We start from the raw sequence: 26236 nt of genomic DNA, 5'->3' as shown, positions 1-26236 counted from the left end.
TGTGATGCCATCTTTGTTTCAAACCCATTAGAATTCATAACAACTTTGCAGCTACATCAGCAGTTCCATATTATTACTAGACGTTTTGGGCTTAAGCTAAGTAAAATTCTTTCAAATTTGATAAAATCATAGTAACATGTATAACATTAAACTATTTATTAATTTCATCATTAAATATATTTTTACAGTATATTTGTTTTGTATTGAAAATGATGATAGTTTTTTCCCATCAATTTGGTCAAACCCAAATTGTGGGACAGATGGAGTACTATCTAATCCAGTAATCTTGAGTAATTCTTGGTCTAACTAGCTGAGGTTTGATGTAATACTCATTTTGTGACATTTGCTGCTTACAATATCATATGGTAATGAAAAGAAATCACCGACGACACTATTATGTCATCTACCCTACCGTGGAGAAATGCTCAGAGGTCTTCCGGCTAGCTCCACGAGGTGGTGGGCTAGCCGGCCTGGGTTCGAAGTTTCACTTCTACCCATGTAATTGATATTAGGTCATTTTCTAATATCCAAGTTAGTCATCTACCCATTCTTACTCATTCTCTCATGACTCATTCATCACTCAATTATAAAATATTCTTACTCAATTTGGGGCCCCAGGATGAAATACAAATTGAGTCCTAAAGTTTTCAATAAAAAAGTATGTCCGCGCACTTTCACTCAGCTATATAGCTTCAATATATGTTATTCCGTACAAGATGTCAATATGTATTAAAATATATAAAATATCGATGCTAAAAGAGTTAACGTACTACCATTATAGTAATTTCTATTTCTAACATACATGACGAGATTTGAGAAAACAAATCTTCTTCTTTTATAAACAAAAGAAAATTTCAGTCATCACTAAGGAAAACATAAACTTACCATTGAACTTGTTGGAACTAAAGATGATTAGATTTGGCAGCAACAAGAGATTTAGCATTGATCCTCAAGGGTGCCTACTCTACGAGAATATATAAGTTGACGACTATCCACATCACATGTCAAGGTTATGGAGGTTGATGCACGGATAAAACGAACAGGTAGAGTGATCGTCGATACTTCATAACACGAAGTTTATCCACTAGGCATGATATTATGGGTAGATAGAACAATTTAGGGACCTCCGCATATTGGTGAGATGGTCTTGCTTTTGGCCTATCATAGTTGTACATGAACACATAAATATGAGTAGGCAGACGAGGCATCGTCTAATCGACATGCTCAACGTACCACCACAATATATTCAAAAAAAAATGTACCACCACATCAGCCGGTCCTAATGACGTTTTCTCCAAATTAGCTCCTTAAATTTTTTTAGGGCATATGCCATTAATAAGCTAGCACATTCTTGTTGATATGCTGATGTTTGATAAAATAGAAGTTATTTTAGTCTTTATCTTTTATTGGTATGCGTCGAATACATGAAGCATCAAGGTGCTTTAAGATGGAGACAATATCTGCCAGCAATGCTGCTATATGTACGATCAAGTTGTACGATTTACGTATGACTAGAAGCATACAACCATCGATCAATCAAAGGAGTGACATTGTAGCCGTTAATCAATTTAGTCGTACATAAGTCATATAATTTGGTCACACGTAGGGATGAAAATGGTCGGGAAAACTTATCTAACCACATTCGTTCCTGCATTTTTATCTCGGAGACGGGAGCGGGACCATCGGTCAGGAAAACAAAATCGGTTACACGATATTTCAAAAATGATTCATTTCAGTCAGGAACATGGCGATAACGATCGGGAATCGATATTTCAAAACAGGAATAACAAACCATATAACCACTTCAAATATTCAACGCAACAAAATTAGTGCGGATATGATACTAGCATAATACATAAAACAATTGATGAGAACATACAACATCGTATAAATTAGTTGATCAACATATACTCATAGGAATATAAGATCATGGTAGAGTTCAAAACGAGAATGTCCACGGGAATTATCCTGGAAAAATACAGGAACCGTGAAACGGTCGGGAAAGCACCTCAACCGTTTTCGCCGGCTTTTCCTTTTTTTACTGGTTTCCTGTTTTTCCTGTCAAAACGGTATTCAGGCGGAAAAATCAATATACGGTGCCAGTCGGGATGAGATTTTCCCGTCCTGTTTTCATCCCTAGTCACACGCATAGCAATTTTCACCAACCAAATAAGTTTCTCAAACGAGTTTTTATTGTATAAAAAAAATGAGGCGGGCCAGCAGGCAGCAGAACTAGAGTAGAGAAGAAAGGCACATGAGTCATGAGAGAGATGAGCGGGCGACCCGCACCGGCGAGTCCAGCCCCACCCCCACCTCTCGCCTCCGACCAGATCTCCCATCTCCGCCGCCCATGAAGTGCCACTCGGTGGCCGCGCTCTGGTCGCCGTCGCCGCCGTCCCACCACATCACCGCCGCCGCCGCCACCCCCGCCGCGCTCTTCACCGGCGCGGCCGACGGCACCATCCTCCACTGGCCGCTCCTTTCCTCCCCATCCCCGCGCCCCTCCTCCCTCCTCTGCGCGCACGCCGCGGCCATCACCTCCCTCTGCCCCCTCCCCTCGTCCCACTCCCCTCCCTGCCTCCTCGCCTCCTGCGCCGCGGGCGTCGTCTCCCTCTTCTCCGCCTCCGCCTCCGCCTCCCTCCGCTGCCTCCGCCGCCGCTCGCTCCCGCCCTGGGCCGGGTCCCCTTCCCTCGTCGCGCCCCTCCCTCCCTCCCCCGGCTCGTCCACCGCCAGGGTCGCGATCCTCTGCCGCGCCGCCCCGGACGACGGCCAGCGCCACGTGTCCGCCGTCGTGGTTGTTGACGCCCGCACCCTCGTCGTGCTTCGGACCTCCTTCCACGGCGCCCTCTCCATCGCGCCGCCAAAGGCGATCGCGGTCGCGGCCGGCGTCGGGGATGCCGTCAGCGTTGTGCTCGCTGATGTGCAGGGGCGGACGCAGGTGGTTCCCGTGGCGGAGGGCGTGGCCTTCGAGGGGGACTCGCCGAGGCGACTCAGTGTGAGCTCGGCGTCTAGCATTGCGTCTGCCGAGACGGTGGATGGAAAGGTGGAGGCTGTGTCGTTGTCTGATGATGGGAAGGTGGTGGCGTTGGTGATGAAGAATAGCTGCTTGTTGAAGTGCGTCTCCGAAGGCGTCGTGCTGGGTGAGGTGTCTCTACCGGGTGATCTGCTTTGCAAGGAAGGGGAGACAGGGGTGAAGGGATGCCTTGTTGGAGGGTTTTTCCTCCATGGTGTGGAGTGGGAAGCACATGGTTCCGAGGATGGCATTGCGGTCAGGAGGTTGGTGTTGTGGAGTAGAAATGGTTTTGCCATAGTGTACAGGTTTGTGATTGGTACTGGATCATTTGGGTTTAAAGCTGTCTGTGAAATTCCTTGCATTGCGTCGGAGCAAGGAGATAATTCCTTGGTTCAATTTTGTCAGTCTGGTAACCAGCTTGTTAGGGTGGAATCTCGCTCATATAGGGTTGCGGGATCATTGTTGTGGAAACCATTTGTCTCCATATGGTCTGTGGATCAACTAGAACTGAATATTGCAAATAATGTAGATAAACCACCTTTGAGCAAAGTTGTCGGCGAAGGTGGTCTTCAGGGAGAAGAATTTAGGTCAGAGCCCTCTCATTTGCCATGCCAGTCGAACAGTCGACTGGACATAAATTCAATGATAAGCTCATCAGACAGCAATGGATTGGGAAGGCATGGAGGGACAGTGTCTTCTTCAATGGTACTTTCTGAGGATTCCTATGCTCCATATGCTGTTGTTTATGGTTTCCATAATGGTGATATTGAAGTAATCCGATTTCTCAACCTGTTACCAGCTGCAAAATTTGGCGGTGGAGGGATTTACCCACACATTACAGAAAGATTCTTTTTGGGGCACACAGGAGCAATTCTTTGCTTGGCTGCACATCACATGCACGCTCATTCTGATTCCAGAACTTTTAACCGAGTGCTTATATCGGGGAGTTTTGATTGTACAGTTCGTGTTTGGGATCTGGATGCTGGCACGGTTCTTTCTGTCATGCATCATCATGTTTCCCCAGTTAAACAAATTATTCTACCGTCAGCTTTGACTCATCAACCTTGGGATGATTGCTTTCTTTCTGTTGGAGAAGATGGCCTCGTGGCTCTTGTTTCTCTTCAAACGATGAGAGTTGAAAGGATGTTTCCTGGCCATCTTGGTTACCCATCGATGGTAGCATGGGATGGAGTCAAAGGTTACATAGCTTGTTTATGCCGGAATATCCACTCCTGTAATGATGCAGGGAGTCTACTGTATATCTGGGATCTGAAAACGGGTTCTCGAGATAGAATTATTACAGGTACATTGTCCCAATCAACATTTGAACACTTCTGCAGAGGCATCTTCAAGAATGCAGTTACAGGCAGCATCTTGGGAGGGACAACTTCGGCATCCTCACTACTTGTTCCAATTTTCAAAGACACAAGCCTCCTTCAGTCTCATGAAAATAAAAAGGGTCTTAACATATCATCTGTATCAACAAATAATCACTGTGCAAATACAGATTCTGTGACTATAAGTGTCCCTGCGGTATATGATGTTAAGGGGAAGATGTCAGCTACAGATGAAGTACATGAATTCCACAGAAATAATCCTGCAAATAGTTCAGGAAAGATTGCCTCTGGTCAGAGCATAAACAAAAGAGGAAAACATCCCATAAAGTGCTCTTGCCCATATCCTGGCATTGCAAGCTTGAGATTTGATCTCACGGCAATCATGTCTACACAAGGCATGCCAAACAACAATAATGATAGGCAGTTGAGAGATTATTTTTACAGGGATAATGTTAAAGATCCTATACAGCCTGAAACTTGTGACAATACTTCTGGAATACATGTAATTGATAGCCCTTCTAGAGAATCATTGGAAGGGCGTTTACTTCGATTTAGCCTCTGTTTTCTGCATTTATGGGGTATTGATCATGAGCTAGATAAATTACTTGTAGATGAAATGCAAGTTTGCAAGCCAGAAGGCTGCCATATAGCTACAGGTGTGGTGGGGGATAGAGGGTCGTTTACATTAATGTTCCCAGGAAAAGAAGCCACTCTTGAGGTAAACTGTTTTGGGCATCTCCTTTTGTAAACACACCTGAAGTCTAAGCATGTTTATTTTCTATATTTCAGCTTTGGAAGGCATCGCCTGAATTTTGTGCTATGAGATCATTGTCCATAGTTTCTCTGGCACAACGCATGATAACATTATCTCGATCTTGTACAAATGCTAGCAGGTACTGGGAAATCTGTTCCTTTTCTTTCAGTTTGGGTTTATGTCACACACAGTGCAAGATTGACATCTTTTATATGATGTGCTCAAACATTACATGGAAAACATAGTTCAATGAATCAAAAGTTTCCTACACATAGTAACATGTGAAGTATTCAAGAAGTTCTGCATCTACTAATGACATGTCTGTGCGTTGCAAGAGGGCAATGGTTCCACCTGGTTCAATTTTTCCTATTCTGTTTTTCTTGGTTAGTTGGTTTTCATTTGAATCCACCACTTCTTCTTAATAGTTTGATTCTTAATTGAATCAAAGTTTTTCTTAAGAGAGCGGTTTATTTTTGCGGGATTTACCAGTTTTCATGACAGTTTGGTACTTTTTACTTGGATCCATTATTTTCTCAGGGAGCGGATTGTTTTCGTGGGGAAGGAAACTTCACCCGTGATGGGAAGGTTAAGATGAGGACGACTCCCCTGTTAAGTAATAGAGATATTCTCTGTAGTGAAAGTCCGACACTGTAGTCCAGCCAGGAATTCATATGTTCCGCGGAGGCTAATAAACTTTAGAAGCCTTCTTGTCTTTTGCACATGTTCCATGCTTCATCTAGTTAACAATGGCTATTATGGTTACCGAAATCGTGGTTACCGCGGTAACCGTGCCCTCCGCGAAGGCATGGTTTCGGTAAAGCGCGGTAACCGAGTTTAAATTTGAGGAAATTTAATAAAAAAAATATATGTCGTATATGTTAATATATAGTGTAGTTTTGTCAAAGAAATTTATGAAAAAAATGTATTTCCGACGTAATTAAAAATCATAAACAAGAATTTCGGGAAACAATTAAAAAATAGCCTATTGCAAATAATATTTCATAGGAAGATGGTTAAGAATATTTTGTTGTTAAGTCATTATTAATTTACACTAGAAACTAGGGTATATAATGTTGAAATACAAATATACAATGATGAATATATGGAAAATATGTATGGAGAAAAATTATACGTGCACGTTAGTAACAATTGGTAGTAGGTATAGTTGTGACGCAACAATCAAAATGAAGTTGTTACTTGTTATTGGTGTGGATTATTTGGTGAAGGGTGATTTGTATGTTGCAATATCAAGAATTTAGAAAAGGTCATATGAAAATTTTCTTGTTTTCCCTAAAACATGTTCTATTTTCTTATTTTTCCTATGTCACAACTCACAAATATAGTCACAAAATATTTTCCTATTTTTCATGTATTTTTTAAGATTTTTTAATGTTTTTTGCATTTGACATCACACCCGCGGTTTTCTCGCGGTAACCGCGGTTTCGGCTGCAAAAACCGCGCGGAAACCATGATTTCCGCCGTTCTCATGCGCTATTTTAGCACGTACTTACCGCGGTTACCGCGCGGTAACAGTGCAAAACCGCGCCGTAACCACGTTTACCGTGCGGTTTTGAATTCAAATTTTTTGTTTTCAAATTCGTTGTGGTTTTTGCGGTTACCTTGCGGGATCTGTGGGAGTGCGGCACCGCGGTTTTCGCGGGAAAAACGGTAAGGGGAACCCTGATGGCTATGCTAATGAAAAATCCATGTTTTCCTACATTTTTAAACTGTTTCCTTTCATGTCACTTTTTTCAATGAAATTGTTGCATAAATATAAAAGTGCACTATTGTCATTATTCCTTGATATTTTCTGTTACAACATAAAGAAAAGCACATTTGCTACAGGGATTCTGGGAGGATGAAGATGCTCTTATTTTCGTTAAAAAATATAATCTGCTACAAGTAACTACTTTGTTGCAGCCACAAGTTACACAGTTTGTCAAGAAGTAAAAATCCGTTCCCATAAGTTACTAATCTATAACCCTTTAGAAGGAATAGTGGTGGTGAGTGGTGAACTCCACAAAATTCTGACATGTGTGACCACTGTCCATCCCCTCCAAACCAAATGTACAGTAGAACTGTTGAAGTCACGGACAGGCCCTAGAAGTATCAAGCCAAAGTATGGATTGATGATGCAATTTTTTACAGCTAAAATATTAAAAGAGAATAAAACCTCTAATTGATTATAAAATTAAGCTGTAAATTTCAAAATAGATTTCTTCTTTGCAATGTGGCAATGTGTGTGTGTGTTTTTTAATTCCATAATAACATATGGGCATTGTGTTAGTTATATGAAAAATTCATGAGATGCTGTAGCATGATTTGACAATTGTGAATACTAGTTATCATACTTACAGAAGGTAGTCAGTGTTTGCATTGTCAGCATCTAGCTGGGTTTTTTGCATCAATTCTGAGTTTCTGACATCATCATACGCTTAGTTATTTCTCACAACTGTGACACTATGCATCCTTTGTTGTTCAAGGTAGCATGAAAATACATTTTCTTTATCGTTCTAATATAGTAATATCCACCGTTTGTTCTGTTGCAGTGCCTTGGCAGCATTTTATACTAGGAACTTTGCTGAGAAAGTACCAGATATAAAGTCTCCATCCCTTCAGGTTCTACTATTCTGTACTTCTTTTCTCGTTGATGTTTAAGTCCTATTTTTTATTTGAAAACAGAACTTCTATAAAGGTCATTTCCTTGTGAAGAAAACAGAACAATATTTCTGTTATTGCATTTGCATCTAGAAAATTGAGTGACAGTAGGTGTGAATCTGTGATTCTGCTTAGAGTTGAGATGCCTTAGTTATGCGCGATTTCCTAGCTTCATTTGTTTCATATTGAACATTAATTGAGCTGGTGGTACCTAATTCTTGTGGACCAAACTACACCAACTAGTTTGATCAGTTTATGCTATCCGGCCATCCAGACATGGAACCCTAACTGTGGCTCCTTCATTTATAATAATAATAATAATATTAATAATAATAATATTATATTACTATTACTATTATTATTGTTATTGTTATTGTTATTGTCAATGTTTTCAAGTCGTCTAGTCGACTCTAGTCGCCATGGAACCGACCAGGCGATTAGTCGTCGACCAGATCGACTAGTCAAGTCTGGTCGATCCTGGTCATCCATATAGTTTTCTAGTATATTTCAGGACATATACATAATATATAATATATATTCCTATATGTAGTTATATATATATATATACACACTATCATGATCTATAGTTATATATATACACACTATATCATGATCAAGCGCAGCTGCCATGAGAAAATAAGAAGAGAACAGGTGGCAGGCATGTGATGGGTTATGTCCTGGGCAATGGACAATATATTGCTAACCCTAATGGGCTATGGCCAAAAGTAGGCCTGTCCAGGAAGCAACCCGGACCTGGTCGTCCACCCCCTAGTCGGACGACTAATCACGATCAGTCGACGACTAGTCGGACGACCAGGGTTCTAGTCGAGCTAATCGAGCCAGAGTCCCTGATCGAGGTCAGATCACCGATAAGGACGACTAATCGTGATTAATCGCGACTAATCGGACGACTTGAAAACATTGGTTATTGTTATTGTTATTGGAAATTGTTGCTGCAAACAATATTTCAACTGTCGAACCCTGATTCAGTGCTGCAAACTAGGTTGATAAGGTGTAGTGTACCATGCCATTTAAAGGGGTATATATGATCTAATCATCGGAGATTCATTAACTAGTGCTTAGATTTGTCCACATGGTAGGACATTTACTGTGAAATGGTTTGAGTAGTGTGGATCTTGTGGTGCTATAGATGACATGAATACATTTTTCTCGTTGTTCTGTGCTATGGGCTACCTTTCTGGAGGATATATGGTTTGTTAGGGAGAGAGAGATGGTTCTAGTCTTATATATTAGAACAAATGGCTGTAAGCGCTGGACACTTGTCCCAAACCATCAGATTTTGTACCGTCTAGTGCATAGTTATAGTTGGATTGGTCTAGGATGCACTATGCAATGAGCAAGCGTAGGACTGGATTAATTTTTTTAAGGCATGCAATGAAAAAAATTGTAGATGCTTCTGAATAGTTTATTCCAACTGAATTACCATATAGGATGTGAAAACATATTTTTTTTCTCGGAAATTGATGCATAACTTGGTCCAGTAGTTTGTTCTAGAGCTATGGTTGCTGAAGTGATACTTCAGGACTGAAATAGATGATCCTATCCTTATTACAGAATTGAGATTATCTATGACTGGTAATCATTTATGAGAAAATCTATTACTTGCTACTGCGTTTGATTGCGTTTAACGTTGCCATTGAGTTCAGTTGTGTCCTATATGCCATTATGTTCCGCGTATTTTAACATATAAGGAACAGAGGCAAACTCGATGGCTAGAAAATAAGGAATAGAATTTTTCATCCTTTTTTTTCAATGCCAGATGGCAAAACCTTACCAGTGAATGCCTATTCACACTGACATATTTCTTTAGCTCATGTGATGTTCATGGGCATGCACTTTTTCAATTGTTGTGTTCTATGGATTTATTTAGCATAACAAACCTTGGCATGGACCACTGATGGTGTCGCACGATATATCAAGTCAACATATTCAAAAACATTTATTTGATTGGAAATTACCGATCAGTAAACTGTGCTGATGATAGTAGTGATCATATTCCATCTCTTGCTTCTGTTATAGAGGGGTTTGAAAAGACCAACTTATTTCATTCAACCTACACTTGACTAACACCCTGTGGCTTCCTGTCAATTCATTTGTAATCATTATTGTTGTACTGCATATTTGTATTTTATTGCAAAGTAGATGAAAGCACAGCTCTGTGCCTACAAATAAAATTTATCCCAACTAAATGTGATTCTTATGGATTACAGCTTCTGGTGAGCTTTTGGCAACATCCTTCTGAACATGTGCGTATGGCCGCACGCTCCCTGTTTCACTGTGCAGCTCCACGCTCTATTCCCAAACCCCTCCATGTACAGAAAACCAAAGTATTGACACAGTTGAAAGTAGATGGTGAAGATGTTCAGAAAGAAGATCATGATACTTCTGAGATAAATTCATGGTTGGAATCATTTGAAAATCAAGAGTGGCTATCTTGGATTGGAGGAACGAGTCAGGATGCAGTGGCATCAAATATCATTGTAGCAGCTGCTTTGGTTGTTTGGTACCCAAGCATTGTGAAATCTAAGCTCGCTCATTTGGTTGTTAATCAACTAATCAAGTTAGTTATGTCGATGAATGATCGTTACAGTTCAACAGCAGCTGAGCTTCTAGCAGAGGGAATGGAAAGCACATGGAAAGTATGTTTGGGCACTGACATCACCCACTTTTTGAGTGATGTCCTTTTCCAAATTGAGTGTCTAAGTAGTGCACCTTCCAACAATGCTGTCTATAAAACTGCAGTTGCTGTTACAATGCGGGAGGCTTTGGTGGGTACCCTCTTGCCAAGCTTGGCTATGACTGACATAGTTGGATTTTTTAGCGTGATACAAAGCCAAATCTGGGCTACTTCATCTGATTCACCTGTTCATGTAATTTCACTTAAGACTCTCATTCGAGTTGTTCGAGGATCTCCAAAGGCCTTAGCTCCTTACCTCGACAAGGTATGCAGTTTGCTTTTCTTATTTGAGAGGATTCTTTTAGCTAACATGTGTTGCAGCTTCCAACCTTTTATAAATACTAGCAAAATACCGATGCTTTTCAATGGAAAACATATTACAAAATGTCATAGAATTTGTTTATCAACTATAGTAACATCACTTGTTTGAATCAAATATGAACTATTCAATAATATTAAGAAATAAAAGGGGCCAATTTGTAAAAAAACCTGTAGAAAATAATAGGGTGGCAGATTTACTGTCACCACCACTAGAGACATTTAAAGTAGTATAGATATTTTTAATTCTCCGTCCGTGCCAAAATAACTGGGCATGAGGATTAAGAATGTAGGTAGGAATGATTGGAGAAATGTTGTGATTGGTTAAGAGAATGTAGGTGAGAATTAAATAAAGAATGGTTGTGATTGGATGAAATGATGAGGTAGGTGGAGAAATAGCTTCATTTTGGGACAAAGGGTGGGTGGTAGAAATAACATCATTTTGGGACAGAGGGTGGGTGGTAGAAATAACATCATTCCAAGCCTTCTGTTTGTTGCGAAGTCATAACCTTTGTTTGGTGATTTACATTATAATATGTCTATATAAATGCTTTTGCTACACCTCAGAGGTGTTGGTGACAACAAATCGTTCTGTGCAGTCTTAACTGCATTTGCTGTTCTTTTAAGAGGAAGAACAATTGTCTAGTGTATTCTTATTAATGTTCATAACCCACAAGGCCACAAGCATGGTAAACTATTGCAACCTGCATTTAGAGCTGAGGTAACTCCATTGAGCTATGCAACTGTTAGGCTTTAACTCTTCATTAGTTCATTCCTGATTACTATTAAAAGTTATGATAAAGTTGATATCAAGTGAATACATTTTTGAGATTTTTTTTGACACTTCATTTTCATGATTTGACAATTAACTTTGTGTACCCTAACCCTTTGTTAATATAATTGCTTTTGAATATGTTAACACTTAACAAAAATTCTTCCTTATAGTTCTTGTTAAATAATTGTGCAGGCAATCAGCTATGTCCTACACACTATGGATCCAAGCAATTTAATTATGCGTAAAGCTTGCATTATTAACTCAATGATGGCTCTGAGAGAAATTGCACGGGTATTTCCTATGGTTGCTCTCAATGAATCAATGACAAGATTAGCTGTTGGTGATGCTATTGGGGAGATTCATAATGCCACAATTCAAGTTTATGACATCGAAAGGTACATAGGCTTTGAAGCTACAGTAGCTTGTTTAGTTGAACTTGTTAAATTATACAATTTCTTTCTGTTGGTATAACAGTTCACTTGCTATGCGTTTTGTTTACTTGTTGGTAGTATCAGAATGTTCTGACCTATTATTTTAGATTATTAATCATTTTTGTATTATTTTCAAGTTGGCCTAGTCATTGGTACACCACAGTTTCCCTTTCTTTTTCTGTCTTCATCAATTGCCTTTCATATTTGCATCACTGATGACATATTGACTCCAAAACATACATACACATTGATAATATCACTGGAATTTATATTTTTATGCTTTTCATGATATTTTGAGGAGCATAAAATAATTGATCTTCCTTAAAGCAATTTTTTCCTGTAGTATGTTCAAATTCCCTGGAACTGACTATTTTGAAAGCCAAATACATGATTTTAATCTTAGTATTTCTATTACTATTTATTGATCTATGATCATAAGTTTTAATTGAGAGAGTTACTATTTATTTTGTTCATCTTCAATTTCCTTATTTCCTATTTTTTTTCATGTCAGTGTCACAAAAATAAGGATTCTTGATGCAAGTGGACCACCAGGTCTTCCAAGTTTGATTGAAGGCTCATCAGATACAAGTGCAACTGTACTGATAACAGCTTTGAGTTTTTCACCAGATGGAGAGGTTTGATATTTCTACCAAGATACTAAAATCAGAATGATCTAAATGAAATACACAAATTTATATATGTCATCTTGTTCCTAACATAAGTTTCTCCCAGAGTATATTAGAGCAACTCCCAATTCTATCCAGCTTGACAAGTCACATTTTTGTTGTCAAGAATATTAATTTTACCATCTTTGTCTATAAAATGCCTTTTTAATTATTATTGAGTTTTCCACTTGCATGATACCTATCTCGATTGGATGCAACCACATTTGATATCCCACATACAGCACAAAACTGATGTCGTGATGGTACATGTGTTGTCAACTCTCTTAAAACTTTTGTGCTACTACTTTTTTTAATCTCTAGATTGGTGAAATCTAAGCAGTAAGTGTAAATCTGCTCATAATCCTGTCATTTTCATTGACATATTGCAACAATAATCTGTTGTTAGTTTTGTTTTGTACTGACCATAAAGTGAAGGAATAAGTCTTGAGCTGTTTGGTCTTGGTCTTGTGGTGTCCTACCCTTGTTTTTTTTTTTAGCTTTCAGTTACTAGGACAGTATCTAGGACAGGTTGTTAGTATGCTCTAGGACATGTTGTTAGGATGCTCTAGGACAAGTGGTTAGGATGCTCTAGGACAGGTTGTTAGGATGCTCTAGGACAGCATCCTTTTAGGCTAGAATGCAGCTATAAATATGTATCCAGCCTTCCCTCGGGATGATATGACATTTGGTGATAAGTAAACAGAAAATTGCCCTAAGTTTGAGTGTCATCCTCTCACCAATGAGAGTAACAATAGAGATACTAACATCTGGTATCAGAGCCACACTTTTCTGTAGGTTGAACATCTCTTGCTCCTCCCCTTCCCAAGCTCGAGTGAGCACTCAGCCACCACCAACAGCAGCAGCACCACCGGCTGCTCCTCCTTCCCCTTTCCCCTTCCCTTCTCCACGTAGCAGCCCCCCGGAGGCGCGCCATGTCCGACGGACAGTCTCGGCGTTCGGGTGCCTCGAGCACACGGCGTCAGCAGGACACCGAGCTCGCTGCAGCGCAAGAGCGCAGGCGAGCAGCGGCACAGATCGCAGCAGCAGCAGCAAGGGCAGCAAGGCTGGCAGCAGCGGAGTTGGCGGCGATCAGGGCGGAGGCGGAAGCAGAGTAGGCGGAAGATGCAGCACGTGCGGCGGAGGTTGAGGTTGAGACCTTGCGCAGCAGCATCAACGGCTCTATCGTCGGCGACATCACCGCCGACAGGGACCTTGAGGAGCTGGCGAGAGGAAGGGCGCGGGAGCGGACAGTACAGTGGGCAGCAGCCCACCCCCATGGCGGCAGTGGTCCAGGGGACCACGCACCCGCCGACGGCGCCCCAAGCAAGGGCGCGTGCGGCAACGGTAGCCCAGACGGGCGCAGGCGTGCCGGCGGCAACCCAGAGAACGCACGCCGCGGCGGCTACACTCCCGGTGATGGCGGCCGGATCTACGGAGAGCGTGGCCCTCACAGGCAGTGCAACTCTCCCTCCCCTGACCGGCGCCATGGCTACCACGGCATCCAAGCGGTGGTCAGGGACTTTGGTCCTGGTGGTGCGTGGCCTACCCTCACCAAGACCAACTACATCGAGTGGGCCGCGGTGATGAGGGTGAGGCTCCAGGTGCGGCACATGTGGGAGGCAGTTCGGTATGGTGACGTCGACTACGATGAAGACCGACGGGCGCTAGATGCCGTCATCGCTGCAGTTCCATCCGAGATGCAGTTTTCGCTTTCGCAAAAGCGGACTGCCAAGGAGGCCTGGGACGCCATCGCTGCGGCACGCATCGGCAGCGATCGCGCCCGCAAGAGCACGCTGCAAGCACTCCGCAAGGAGTGGGAGAACCTGGCCTTCAAGCCAGGTGAGGACATCGATGATTTTGCCCTCCGTCTCAACACTCTGTTGCAGAAGATGGTGCAGTACGGCGACGACACCTACAACGAGGAGAGAGCTGTCGAGAAGCTCTTCCGCTGCATCCCAGAGAAGTACAAGCAGATTGCCCGCTCCATCGAGTCTCTGCTGGACCTCTCCACGATGACGATCGAGGAGGTGATTGGTTGCCTCAAGGTCGTCGACGGCGATGAGCCACAGCCCCTCTCCGGGCCCATCACCATTGGCGGAAAGCTCCATCTCACTCGGGAGCAGTGGGAGGCCTGCCAGGGTGATGGAAAAAAGGGGGAGTCCTCCTCGGTAGGCGGCCGCAAGCGTGGCAATCTGCACAAGGGGCGCAGAGGCGTCCAGGTCAGGTTGCGAGGACGCATCCGGGCTGGAGCCCGCGGAGGCGTCCAGGGCGGCACCACCGGCAACCGCAGGCCGACGCGAGACGACGCCTGCCGCAACTGTGGCAAGTCTGGCCATTGGGCCAAGGACTGCCGACAACCACGACAAGGCCAAGCCAACGCCGCACAAGTGGAGGAAGAACCAGCCCTGCTCCTGGCACACGCAAGCATCGAGCTATCTCCAGCGGCACCGGCCGCATCGGCTTTCCTCCACCTAGAAGAGCCGAAGGCACGAGCCCTTCTTGGCGACGACTCCAACAACGACAAGACTGATGGATGGGTCCTCGACACCGGGGCCACCCATCACATGACCGGTCGACGGGAGTTCTTCACCGAGCTTGATCCCAACGTCCGAGGCTTCGTCAAGTTTGGGGATGCCTCTGGCGTGGATATCAAGGGCACCAGCTCCGTCATCTTCACCACCAAGTCCGGCGAGCACAGGCTGCTCACCGGAGTCTACTACATCCCCGCGCTGCGAAACTCCATCATCAGTATTGGACAGCTAGAAGAAGAGAAAGGCTCATGCGTGGTGATCAAGAACGGAGTCATGAGGAGTTGGGATCGGCGCAAGATCGGGGAGCGCCGTGGTTGCCTCCTTGTCAAGGTAACCAGAGGCAACAACCGACTCTACATCCTCAACGTGCAGGTAGCACAACCCGTGTGCCTCGTCGCCCGCCGGGACGACGAGGCGTGGCAGTAGCACGAGCGCTTCGGCCATCTCCACTTCGAGGCCCTGAAGCGGCTCAGTACCAAGGAGATGGTGTGAGGCATGCCATGCCTTGACCACGTGGAGCAGTTCTGCGACGTCTGTGTGTTGACGAAGCAGAGGCGGCTCCCCTTTCCCCATCAGACGAGCTTCCGAGCCAAGGAGCGGCTCGAGCTCGTGCACGGGGATTTGTGTGGCCCGGTGACTCCGGCCACACCAGGAGGACGAAGCTTCTTCTTGCTGCTCGTCGACGACCTCTCCCGCTACATGTGGGTGACGGTCCTCGGTAGCAAGGGAGAGGCTGCGGACGCTATTAGGCGCACGCAGGCTGCTGCGGAGGCGGAGTGCGGCCGCAAGTTGCGCATCCTGCGCACCGACAACGGCGGCGAATTCACGGCGGCTGAATTCGCGTCGTACTGTGCCGATGAAGGTATTCACCGCCACTACTCCGCGCCGTACAGCCCGCAGCAGAACGGCGTCGTTGAGCGGCGCAACCAGACGGTTGTGGGGATGGCTCGAGCCCTCCTCAAGCAGAGAGGAATGCCGGCTCTCTTCTGGGGGGAGGCGGTGGTGACGGCCGTCTACATCCTCAACCGCGCACCTACCAAGGCTCTCGATGGCAGGACGCCGTACGAGGCTTGGCATGGGCGCAAGCCATCGGTCTCCCACCTGCGAGTCTTTGGCTGCCTCGCGTTCGCCAAGGAGCTTGGCTACATCGGCAAGCTCGACGACAGGAGCATCCCAGGGGTGTCCATCGACTACACGGAAGGCTTGAAGGCCTATCGCATCCTCGACCCGGAGACACAGCGTGTGCGCACGACGCGCGACGTGGTGTTTGACGAAGGGCGAGGATGGACATGGGACAAGACGGTGGACAACGGCTCTACTCCGACGTACGACGACTTCACTGTCGAGTACATCCACTTCAGGGAAGCTGGGGGAGTGGGCAGCTCCCCTTCACCGAGCGTGCCTACCCCAGTCTCCGAGTCTCCACCAACTCCGGCACCCGCCACTTCGGCAGCGCCACGCTCTCGAGCCATGACTTTGGCTGCGCCAAGCTCCGCGCCGACACCACCACAGTCGGCGACCCCACGCACTCCGACACCAACAGCCACCCCTCAGGGCACGTCCACACCAACACCAGCTCACGTCGAGCGCAGCCCGGTGCAGTTCGCTACTCCGCTCTCACATGATGAGGAGCGCATCGACGCCTACCATGATGGAGAGCCCCTGCGGTACCGTACGATGGAGGACCTCCTCGGCGACCAGCTAGTGCCGGGACTGGTGCCTCATGACCTGGAGGAACAGTTGCACCTTGCGTGCGACGACGGTGAGCCTCGGTCCTTCGCAGAGGTCGAGAGACACGCGGCATGGCGCGCCGCGATGAAGGCGGAATTGGACGCGGTTAAGGAGAACCGCACCTGGGAGCTTGCTGACCTCCCTCATGGTCATCGTGCGATCTCTCTTAAGTGGGTGTTCAAGCTGAAGAAGGATGAAGCTGGAGTCATCGTCAAGCACAAGGCTCGCTTGGTGGCACGTGGTTTCGTGCAGCAGGAGGGGATCGACTTCGACGATGCCTTCGCCCCAGTGGCACGGATGGAATCCGTGCGACTCCTTGCGCTGGCAGCTCAGGAAGGCTGGCGCATCCATCACATGGACGTCAAGTCGGCGTTCCTCAACGGCGACTTGAAGGAGGTTTACGTGCACCAGCCGCCGGGTTTTGCGATCCCCGGCAAGGAGGGCAAGGTGCTACGTCTGCACAAGGCTTTGTACGGCCTGCGGCAGGCACCGAGGGCGTGGAATGCCAAGTTGGATTCCACGCTCAAGAGGATGGGCTTCGAGCCAAGCCCGCACGAGGCTACTATCTACCGGCGGGGAAATGGAGGAAATACCCTGCTGATGGGTGTTTATGTTGATGACTTGGTGATCACCGGCACCAAGGATACGGAGGTGGCAGCGTTCAAGGAAGACATGAAGGCTACTTTCCAGATGAGTGACTTGGGGCCCCTCTCCTTCTATCTGGGGATCGAGGTGCACCAAGATGACTCCGGGATCACACTTCGCCAGACTGCCTACGCCAAGCGCGTGAGCTAGCTGGGCTCAACGATTGCAACCTAGCCCTCACCCCGATGGAGGAGAGGCTGAAGCTGAGCCGGGACAGCACGGTGGAGGAGGTGGACGCTACGCAGTACCGGCGTCTCGTGGGGAGTCTTCGCTATCTCACCCACACACGGTCGGACTTGGCATTCTCCGTCGGCTACGTTAGTCGGTTCATGCAGCGACCGACGACGGAGCACCAGCAGGCTATGAAGAGGATCATCCGCTACGTTGCGAGGACTCTCGACCACGGCCTCTACTACCCGAGGTGCCCTGGAAAGGCACAGTTCATTGGGTACACCGACAGCGACCACGCCGGCGATATCGACACTAGCAAGAGCACGAGCGGGATTCTCTTCTTCCTCCGCAAGTGCCTCGTTAGCTGGCAGTCGGTCAAGCAGCAGGTGGTGGCCCTATCCAGCTGCGAGGCCGAGTACATAGCGGCCTCCACTGCTTCGACCCAGGCACTCTGGCTTGCTCGACTGCTCGGTGATTTCCTCGGCCGAGACACTGGAGCGGTGGAGCTTAGGGTGGATAGCAAGTCTGCTCTGGCCCTGGCAAGGAATCCTGTTTTTCATGAACGGAGCAAGCACATCCGGGTGAGGTACCACTTCATTCGAGGCTGCTTGGAGGAAGGGAACATCAAGGCCAGCTACATCAACACCAAGGACCAGCTTGCGGATCTGCTTACCAAGCCCCTTGGGAGGATCAAGTTCCTTGAACTTTGCTTCCGGATCGGGATGGCTCCACTTTCCCACAAGACGACGCACAAGACTTAGGGGGAGAATGAAGGAATAAGTCTTGAGCTGTTTGGTCTTGGTCTTGTGGTGTCCTACCCTTGTTTTTTTTCAGCTTTCAGTTACTAGGACAGTATCTAGGACAGGTTGTTAGGATGCTCTAGGACAGGTTGTTAGGATGCTCTAGGACAAGTGGTTAGGATGCTCTAGGACAGGTTGTTAGGATGCTCTAGGACAAGTGGTTAGGATGCTCTAGGACAGGTTGTTAGGATGCTCTAGGATAGCATCCTTTTAGGCTAGAATGCAGCTATAATTATGTATCCAGCCTTCCCTCGGGATGGTATGACATTTGGTGATAAGTAAACAGAAAATTGTCCCAAGTTTGAGTGTCATCCTCTCACCAATGAGAGTAACAATAGAGATACTAACATAAAGAGTACTCCCTCTGTCCCATAATAGTAGGCCTTTTGCCATTTTTGGAGGAAATTAAGCTTGGACTGAGAAATGGTTGTGATTTGTTGAGATGAGGAGGTAGGTAAAGAAATTAAATGACGATGGTTGTAATTGGTTGTTTGGCGAAGTAGTATTTTAGGACATTCAAATGCCAAAACTATATTATCTGATGGAGGGAGTAAGAAACAAATATATTTGGACCTCAAGAATGTGACATCCTGGCCCAATATGACCTGTGTGGCCCATGTGGGCTGTGTGCGCATGTTTAGTACCACCATGCTAGTTTAGCAAGAGTGGAGCCAACTTAGAAGGCCTCGTCCCTCCAACCATATCACTCCTGGGTTGGCCCTTTTACACGAAACGAGGACAAAAGTGTAAGCGGAGTGGTATGTGTAAGTGGGCCCGCCCGGTCGGTTGTGCTGGGCTACACGGTTCTGGAGGGCGGCAGGCTGTTATAAAGAAGTATCATATTTTTAATATCCATCAATTTAAACCTGATCGCACATATTATTATTTATGATAAATAGTCTTCTCAGGAAAAATATCTACAGCAAAAGGTAAACACAGTTCACTAGTGTAAAAAAGTTTGGGTATTAACCAGCATTAAAATTCTGAAGAAATTCTAAATGTGTTGTGCTTCTGAAATTTCTTTACATTGCTATTAAACAAAGAAAATTCTGTCAGTGGTACATAAAATATTATCCAGAAAGATAAAACGAGCAACTCGCATTCGTCGATGGCATTTCTTAGACTTAGTCGTTTGTCAATGACATTTTTTAGATTTTCTCTATTATTCACAAAGACTCCAATTACATTCTTTTAGATTATGAATTCCAAACTAAATGGTTTTGTGCTCATGCACCAATTGCTTGATATCCATTCTTTTCATCATACAAGTGTGGTGTTCATGCTGTGACATAGAACATGTATTATAGTAAAAATGGATTATTGGAGATTCTAGGAAGCATTTATGACATCGGTACCAATAGACTATCTAATAAACTGGTACCTTGAAACAACAGTTATTCTTTTTCATTGACCACTTCAGATTAATCCATCAGATGTACCAACTCTGCTGGTACCACAGTTAGAAGCAGGTCATAGAGTTCTTCACTTCTTTTTCCTCCATAAATCACTTCTTTCAATATGTTTGGCATGGTAGCTCTGCTTGAGGTTTGTTTAATGCCTCTTCCTGTCCTTTTTGTGGATCAAATATCAATTTTCTGCACCATGTGTTTCTTCTGTGTGTGCCATGTCTTTTTTTTTTTTGCCTCTGTCTGAATCTGAATCTAGCCTAATTGAAGCCCAAGCCCCATATGGATTTGGTTCCAATTTGCTTCACCTAAGGTGATTATGCCAAATCTGAGTCATGCAAAGCCTGAATTGTCTGTAAGGAGTATTGCTTATTGATTTCTCTGTAATAATCATATTTCTTTGGAAAATGACTTTCTGGCATGTGTACCTCTTTTCATGAAATATGTATCTTGATTATTATTTGCTGTTTGCATAAAAAATGGTGTCGTTTATTCCAAAGACAGTTTTAAGTGACATAATCAGCTGTTTTTTGATGTTATACATTCTGAATGTATCGTATATGCTAGAATTTATATTTTTAAATTTTGACAGCATAGCTTCTCTTTTCCTAGGGTCTTGTCGCTTTCTCTGAGAACGGATTGATGATTAGATGGTGGTCACTAGGCAATGCCTGGTGGGAGAGACTCAGCAGGAGTCTGACTCCTATCCAATGCACAAAGCTTATCTATGTTCCTCCATGGGAAGGATTTTCACCCAATTCAGCTCGTCTAAGTATAATTTCAAGTATTTTAGGACATGACAAACATCAAAGCTCAGAGGTATATTTTCTATTATTTTCTCATCACTTTATATTTTGAGTGATTGAAACTATAATGTTAATCCAGGTCAAAAACAATGTTATACTGTTTATCCTGTTTCTTGTGTAATTTTCATTCTCACCAGCAAAGGGGTATCATTTAGTAATTTCCTGATAATTAGCAATTGTATGATTATTTTATAATACTATTCAAAGTTTTTTTAGAACTATAGGAGGAACCCGGTGTTTTTATGTTCATTCATAAAAGAAGGCAGGCCTCCAAAACTGAACTGAAGACTTGAACTCAGTTCATTTTGAACATTGAAAAAAAAAATTGACCCGCAGGGTAAATACTGCCCTCCATGGCTTTTCAAGCTAAGAATAAACCTCAGCCAAGCCTGGACAAGAAAGGCCACGACACGCGTATCCGCTCCCCATGGTTTGGGCCATAACCCGTGCTTTGAGGCCTCTGCCCCATCACCCACCATAGGTCGTTTCTTAACACGTTTTTTGACCACAGTACTTTAAACCAACTTTGAAAATTTCTCCTGAGGGGAGTCGAACCCAGGAGTTGGTAGGTTCTTTATTATAGTGCTGCAACCACTAGGCTACATATCTGTTCGTAGTTCATTTACAGTATATTAATGAAAGTAATCCTGTTAAACGTTACTAGCCTACTAGTTTTTAGAGGAAGTTTTTTTCTTGAACTGTTCAGTACTTGAAGAATAAGCTGAAGCCTTTACGTTGGAAATCAATTCATAATTTATGAACCCGTGTATTCTACTACTCTATGCCTGTGACTGTTTGTAGACTGTGCACTTCAAAGAAATGTCAAATAATATGTTAGAAAATTTGAACATGCCAAAATTTGTGAAAAGAATGTGTATTTTGTAAAAAGTGAAAAAAGAAGCTACAATACCAAAGCATGTACACCTCTTTGTACAGTGAATAATATTCATATTTCTTAACTAGTTTCTTTTTTGGTACAACTGGATGCTTTTTGTCTGTACATGTTCACTTCAAAAAAATTCCAGACACTACATTGGAAAATTGGAGTGTGCCAAAATTTGTGCAAAAATGTGTTATGTAAACAATAGAAAAGGAAGTTACAATACCAAAGATACATGTACATCTGTTATTACAGTGAACAGTCATCATATTCCTGAACAATTTTTGTTTTGTAGAAATGTATGCCTTCTTAAATCCACAAAGTGTAAAAACCATAACATGGGCACTTCCCCCTGCCATTATTTATCACCTTGCTGTCCCAACAGCATTGTTGTGATCACCTTGTAGACGCTATATTGGAAAATGTGAGTGCACCAAAATTTGTGCTATGTAAACAATAGAAAAGGAAGTATAATACCAAAGATACATGTATATCTGTTTGTACAGTGAACAGTAATCATATTCCTGAACATTTTTTTTACAATTGGATGTGTTGGTACCGGCCCCTCCTTCCCATCCTATTCACCCCAAAGCGAGCCTCTGAGGCATGTTCGGCCAAGATGCCTTGGTATTCGAGTATCATGCCTCCATGATATGTTCGGCCAAGATGCCTTGGTATTCAAGTATCACACCTCCGTGGCATGTTCGGCCAAGATGCCCTGGAATTTAAGTATCACGTCTCCGTGGCATGTTTGGCCAAGATGCCTTGGTATTCGAGTATCATGTCTCCGTGGCATGTTCGGCCAAGATGTCTTGGTATTTGAGTAAGACGCTTAGGCACTACCGGCACCCCCCTCGACGATCCGGACCAGGTCAGAATACGGAAGCTTGCTCATCACGACTCCAAGGAATATTCTCGTCAAGATGCTTGGGGACCAGCTCTCAAGTGCACTCGAGTGCTGAAGACAGCTGGTGTGGTAGTCCCCAAGAAGCTACTTATTTTACCCTTGTATCCTTAGGCTCTATTAGTGACTACCCATGGGTATTCGGGTCATTGTACAAGGGGTTTTTTGGGGCTATAAAAGCCCATACCCCTACCCTGTAGAACTCAAGGTTAATGAGATATACAGTGCCGAGGCATTTCGAACATTGTCTACTTGAACTTCTTGTGTATATGTGCGACTGACTTTTTCATAGTTGCATATATGTTCTTTTGTGTTTGTGACGCGAGGTCACAACAGGATGCCTTCTTAAATCCATAAAATGTAAAACCATAACATGGGCACTTCCCCCTGTTGCCATTATTTATCTGCCTAAGGAACTGCATGGAAACAAAGGAGTCGATTCCCTCGTAAGCTTGCAACATTCTGTCCCAAGAGCATTGTTTAAACCACCCAACTCCTATCTTGAGTTTTTCGCCAGAGTTCTGCATGGTTGTAGAGCTTTTAGCCAGAATTTCCAAATGGTTGTAGACTGGGTGATTTAAATGCCATCCTCTTGTTAGAGATCTGTGTTCCTGGGAAATATTGCATTAACAATTCTAGTTTATGAGTTACTAGAATTTTTTCCAAACTAGTTGAAGTGAATTTTGATACAAATCTAACTAGTGATTTGGGTATGAGCAGTTTTAATTGGGAAAATGAATTAACTTGAGAGAATCTGCCAATAACATGTACGTATATTCTTCCTCTTTGCCATCTTTTGTTGCAAAGAAATGATTAAATGAGCGATGATGATGTAAAGTGTTGAGTACTGAGTATATTTTTTTCCCTTTACCATTACATATTAACTTCCTGTCTCTCCTTCGTTTAATGTGAACTATGTGTACTTGGTCCTGGCCTTTTCAGAACAAGAGAAGAGAACTAAATGAGGCTGATAACTTAAAGCTCTTGCTTCATAACCTTGACCTTTCTTACCGCCTTCAGTGGGTCAGTGGAAAAGCTATTAAGCTTACAAGACATAGTCAGGAGTTAGGTACATTTCAGTTGTGATGAATGAGTTTGGGTTATTAATGTTCAAGAATCTTGTTGAGGTGCTTTTGAGATTACAGACTGATGGAGTGAAATATGATCCCTGGCTCAAAAATTAGCTAGAACCATCATCCGGACAATCATTTTCTATGTAAGCCACTTTACTGTTTTCTGATTTATCAAAGCGTTTCTTGCACATAAAAAATTGTGCATCATAGGGGTTCCTATATACGTCAAATTTAAGCTCAAGGAAGCACCACTTTCTGGCTGCAGAACAATTGCTTACACGGAGGGATTCTGGGAAAAAAGTTCTATCTATGTCACAGGCTCGAAGTGCATTCTGCTTTTGTGGTAGCAGCGATTTGCATGATGCCTATGATGTATTCATCCATTCACAGATCGGAACATACTTTGGAGTTTGTACCAATCAAATGTGGAGGCTCTGGTTATTCTTTCAGAAGTCTACAAAGGTGTTTGGATGGTAAAACTTTCATCATTCCTGATATTTGTCTCAGATTTTTCAAGGATTCAATTTACCCTTTTGCTTTCGGTTGCAGTGCCAAAATTTATGTATTATTATTTCTTAAATATATTAGAATTTCAAAAGGTCCGTCCCATATTATAGCTACCCCTAGCATTCAAAGGTAGTTGCAGTATTAGAGTCCAGCGTATTGTGAATTACAATTTGTGCCACTTGGCTAATGACGGGCAGAATTGCAATCATATTATGGCATTGTCTGCTAGTTGTTTTGCCCACACTGCAATGATTAATTATGATCAGTTTGTCTCCATTCAAAAATATATATATTATGTGTTTAGTTCACAGTGTGGCAGTTAAGACTTAAAGAGTAAAGAGCAACAATCACTACAAAATAAAGATAATTTGAGTCCGTCAAATGTTGCACTTCATTGTTGCCACTGCAAGAAGCATGCTGTTTTTTTTACCATGTTATAGACCGCTCATGAGGCAAACTCTTCTGCACTGCAGTTCCTGGATCCATCGGAGTTTCCCTCAAGTTAACAGTCAGCTGACAGATTATACTATGAATCGAAGAGTCACTTGTTGAGTAGCTGGGACGGCATGGACCTTTCTTCAACCTGCGCGTCCCTGTGAAGCTAACCGTGATGTGTAGATTAGAGATCATATGTATATACAACATTTATAAAAGATGCCACGTACCAGAATGTTTGGAGTTCTTTTAAGAGATTAAGGTTGAGAGAACGTAGTGTTGTGACCGATGAAGATGGAAGAGTAAGTGAGAAAATTAAATAATGAATGGTTAAGATGAGTTGGTAGGTGAAGATGTTGAATTGTTGAATGAAATTTAAGTCCTAGTTGCTCTTATATTTTAGGATAGTTGCTCTTATATTTTGGATGGAGTGGGTAACAGATAACCCAGTGGTTTTGATTCATGAGGTACACGGGGCTTTTAACTTTTTATCACTTCTTGCGGTAGGAGTTTGTGGTAACTTTGTTGCCACTGGGTGTGCGAGTGGCATAAATTTCAAGAGGTTTATAGAAGGATTTATGAATACCTATCCTCTCATCCGCTGTAATGTTACTTTCTAGCTATATAATATTATTTCTGTTCTATATTATAAGATGCTTTGGTTCTTCAGATTTATGTTTATGCCACAAACCTTATTTACTAGTAGAAAAATTGTGATAGTCAGCAAAAATTTCCTAGAGTTTCTCAATATTTTTTTTAGACTTTTTCTTTCTAACATTTCAATTTTAAACAAGTGGAAACCTCAATTTACCGGAGATATATTGCACAAACAAAATAGTTATCGTTATCAAACTTCCAATTATCAGGTCTTGTTTAGTTGCCAAAAAGTTTTTAGCAAAAGGTCACGTCGAATATTTGACTGGATGGTGGAAGGGCTTTTAGACACGAATGGAAGAGCTTTTAGACACGAATGAAAAAATGAATTTGATAGCTTGCTTGGAAACCATGAGACAAATCTTTTGAGTCCAATTAATCTGTCATTAGCACATGTTGGTTATTATAGCACTTATGGCTAATCATGTACTAATTAGTCTCAAAAGATTTGTCTCATGATTTTCACGTAGAAGTAGTTTTATTTTTATCTATGTTTAATGTTTCATTTAAGTGTCCAAAATTCGATGTAAAATTTTTGGAAACTAAGAGCATCCCCAACAGCTTTTTTATCTCATCATTTATCCTAAAAATAGAGGATGTAGGGTAAAAATAGTGCTCTAACAGAATATCTATTCTATCCTCTATTTTTAGATGTCCTCTAAAGATGTTCTCTCTTCATCATTTAAAACTCAAATGTATGGTAGTTACATGTATCAATAAAATATAATAGATTAGAATATAGATAGTCTAATATGAATGATCTTTTGGAGCACATAAATATATAGAGGATGAAATTGTTTTAGATAACTATCTAAGTATCAAATTTAGATTAGCTGTTGGGAACGCAGGGCCTCAAAATTCCTTTTGCCGTAGCGATTATCGTACAAACCGTGTGATTTATATGTCAAAACTGCTGCAGTTCCATTGCAATAACAGTGATTATCCTCTATTAGTGTGAAACCGCTGGTTTGCGGTTTCGGCACCCAAACGATATTTGCAAACTCTGATGGGCCCGCGCGTTGGTTCCTTCAATTTCTTGAAAGG

At 43.3% G+C, this 26236-nt stretch overlaps 1 protein-coding gene across 1 annotated transcript; it reads left to right on the top strand.

The window, feature by feature from the left end:
* Positions 1–2245: 2245 nt before the first annotated feature.
* Positions 2246–25171, top strand: LOC102707970. The gene is made up of 10 exons (XM_040524751.1): positions 2246–5068; positions 5140–5243; positions 7654–7723; positions 9994–10725; positions 11746–11948; positions 12496–12619; positions 20546–20752; positions 23466–23739; positions 23862–24069; positions 24577–25171. The coding sequence occupies exons 1-8, from the start codon at positions 2255–2257 to the stop codon at positions 23607–23609; spliced, it is 4398 nt and encodes a 1465-aa protein (XP_040380685.1). The 5' UTR covers positions 2246–2254; the 3' UTR covers positions 23610–23739; positions 23862–24069; positions 24577–25171.
* The last annotated feature ends 1065 nt before the right edge of the window (positions 25172–26236 follow it).

Source organism: Oryza brachyantha, chromosome 6 (genome assembly GCF_000231095.2).
Source record: "Oryza brachyantha chromosome 6, ObraRS2, whole genome shotgun sequence".
NCBI lineage: Eukaryota > Viridiplantae > Streptophyta > Magnoliopsida > Poales > Poaceae > Oryza > Oryza brachyantha.
The sequence above is the reverse complement of the archived record's forward strand: the minus strand, read 5'-3'. Positions and strand labels throughout refer to the sequence as shown.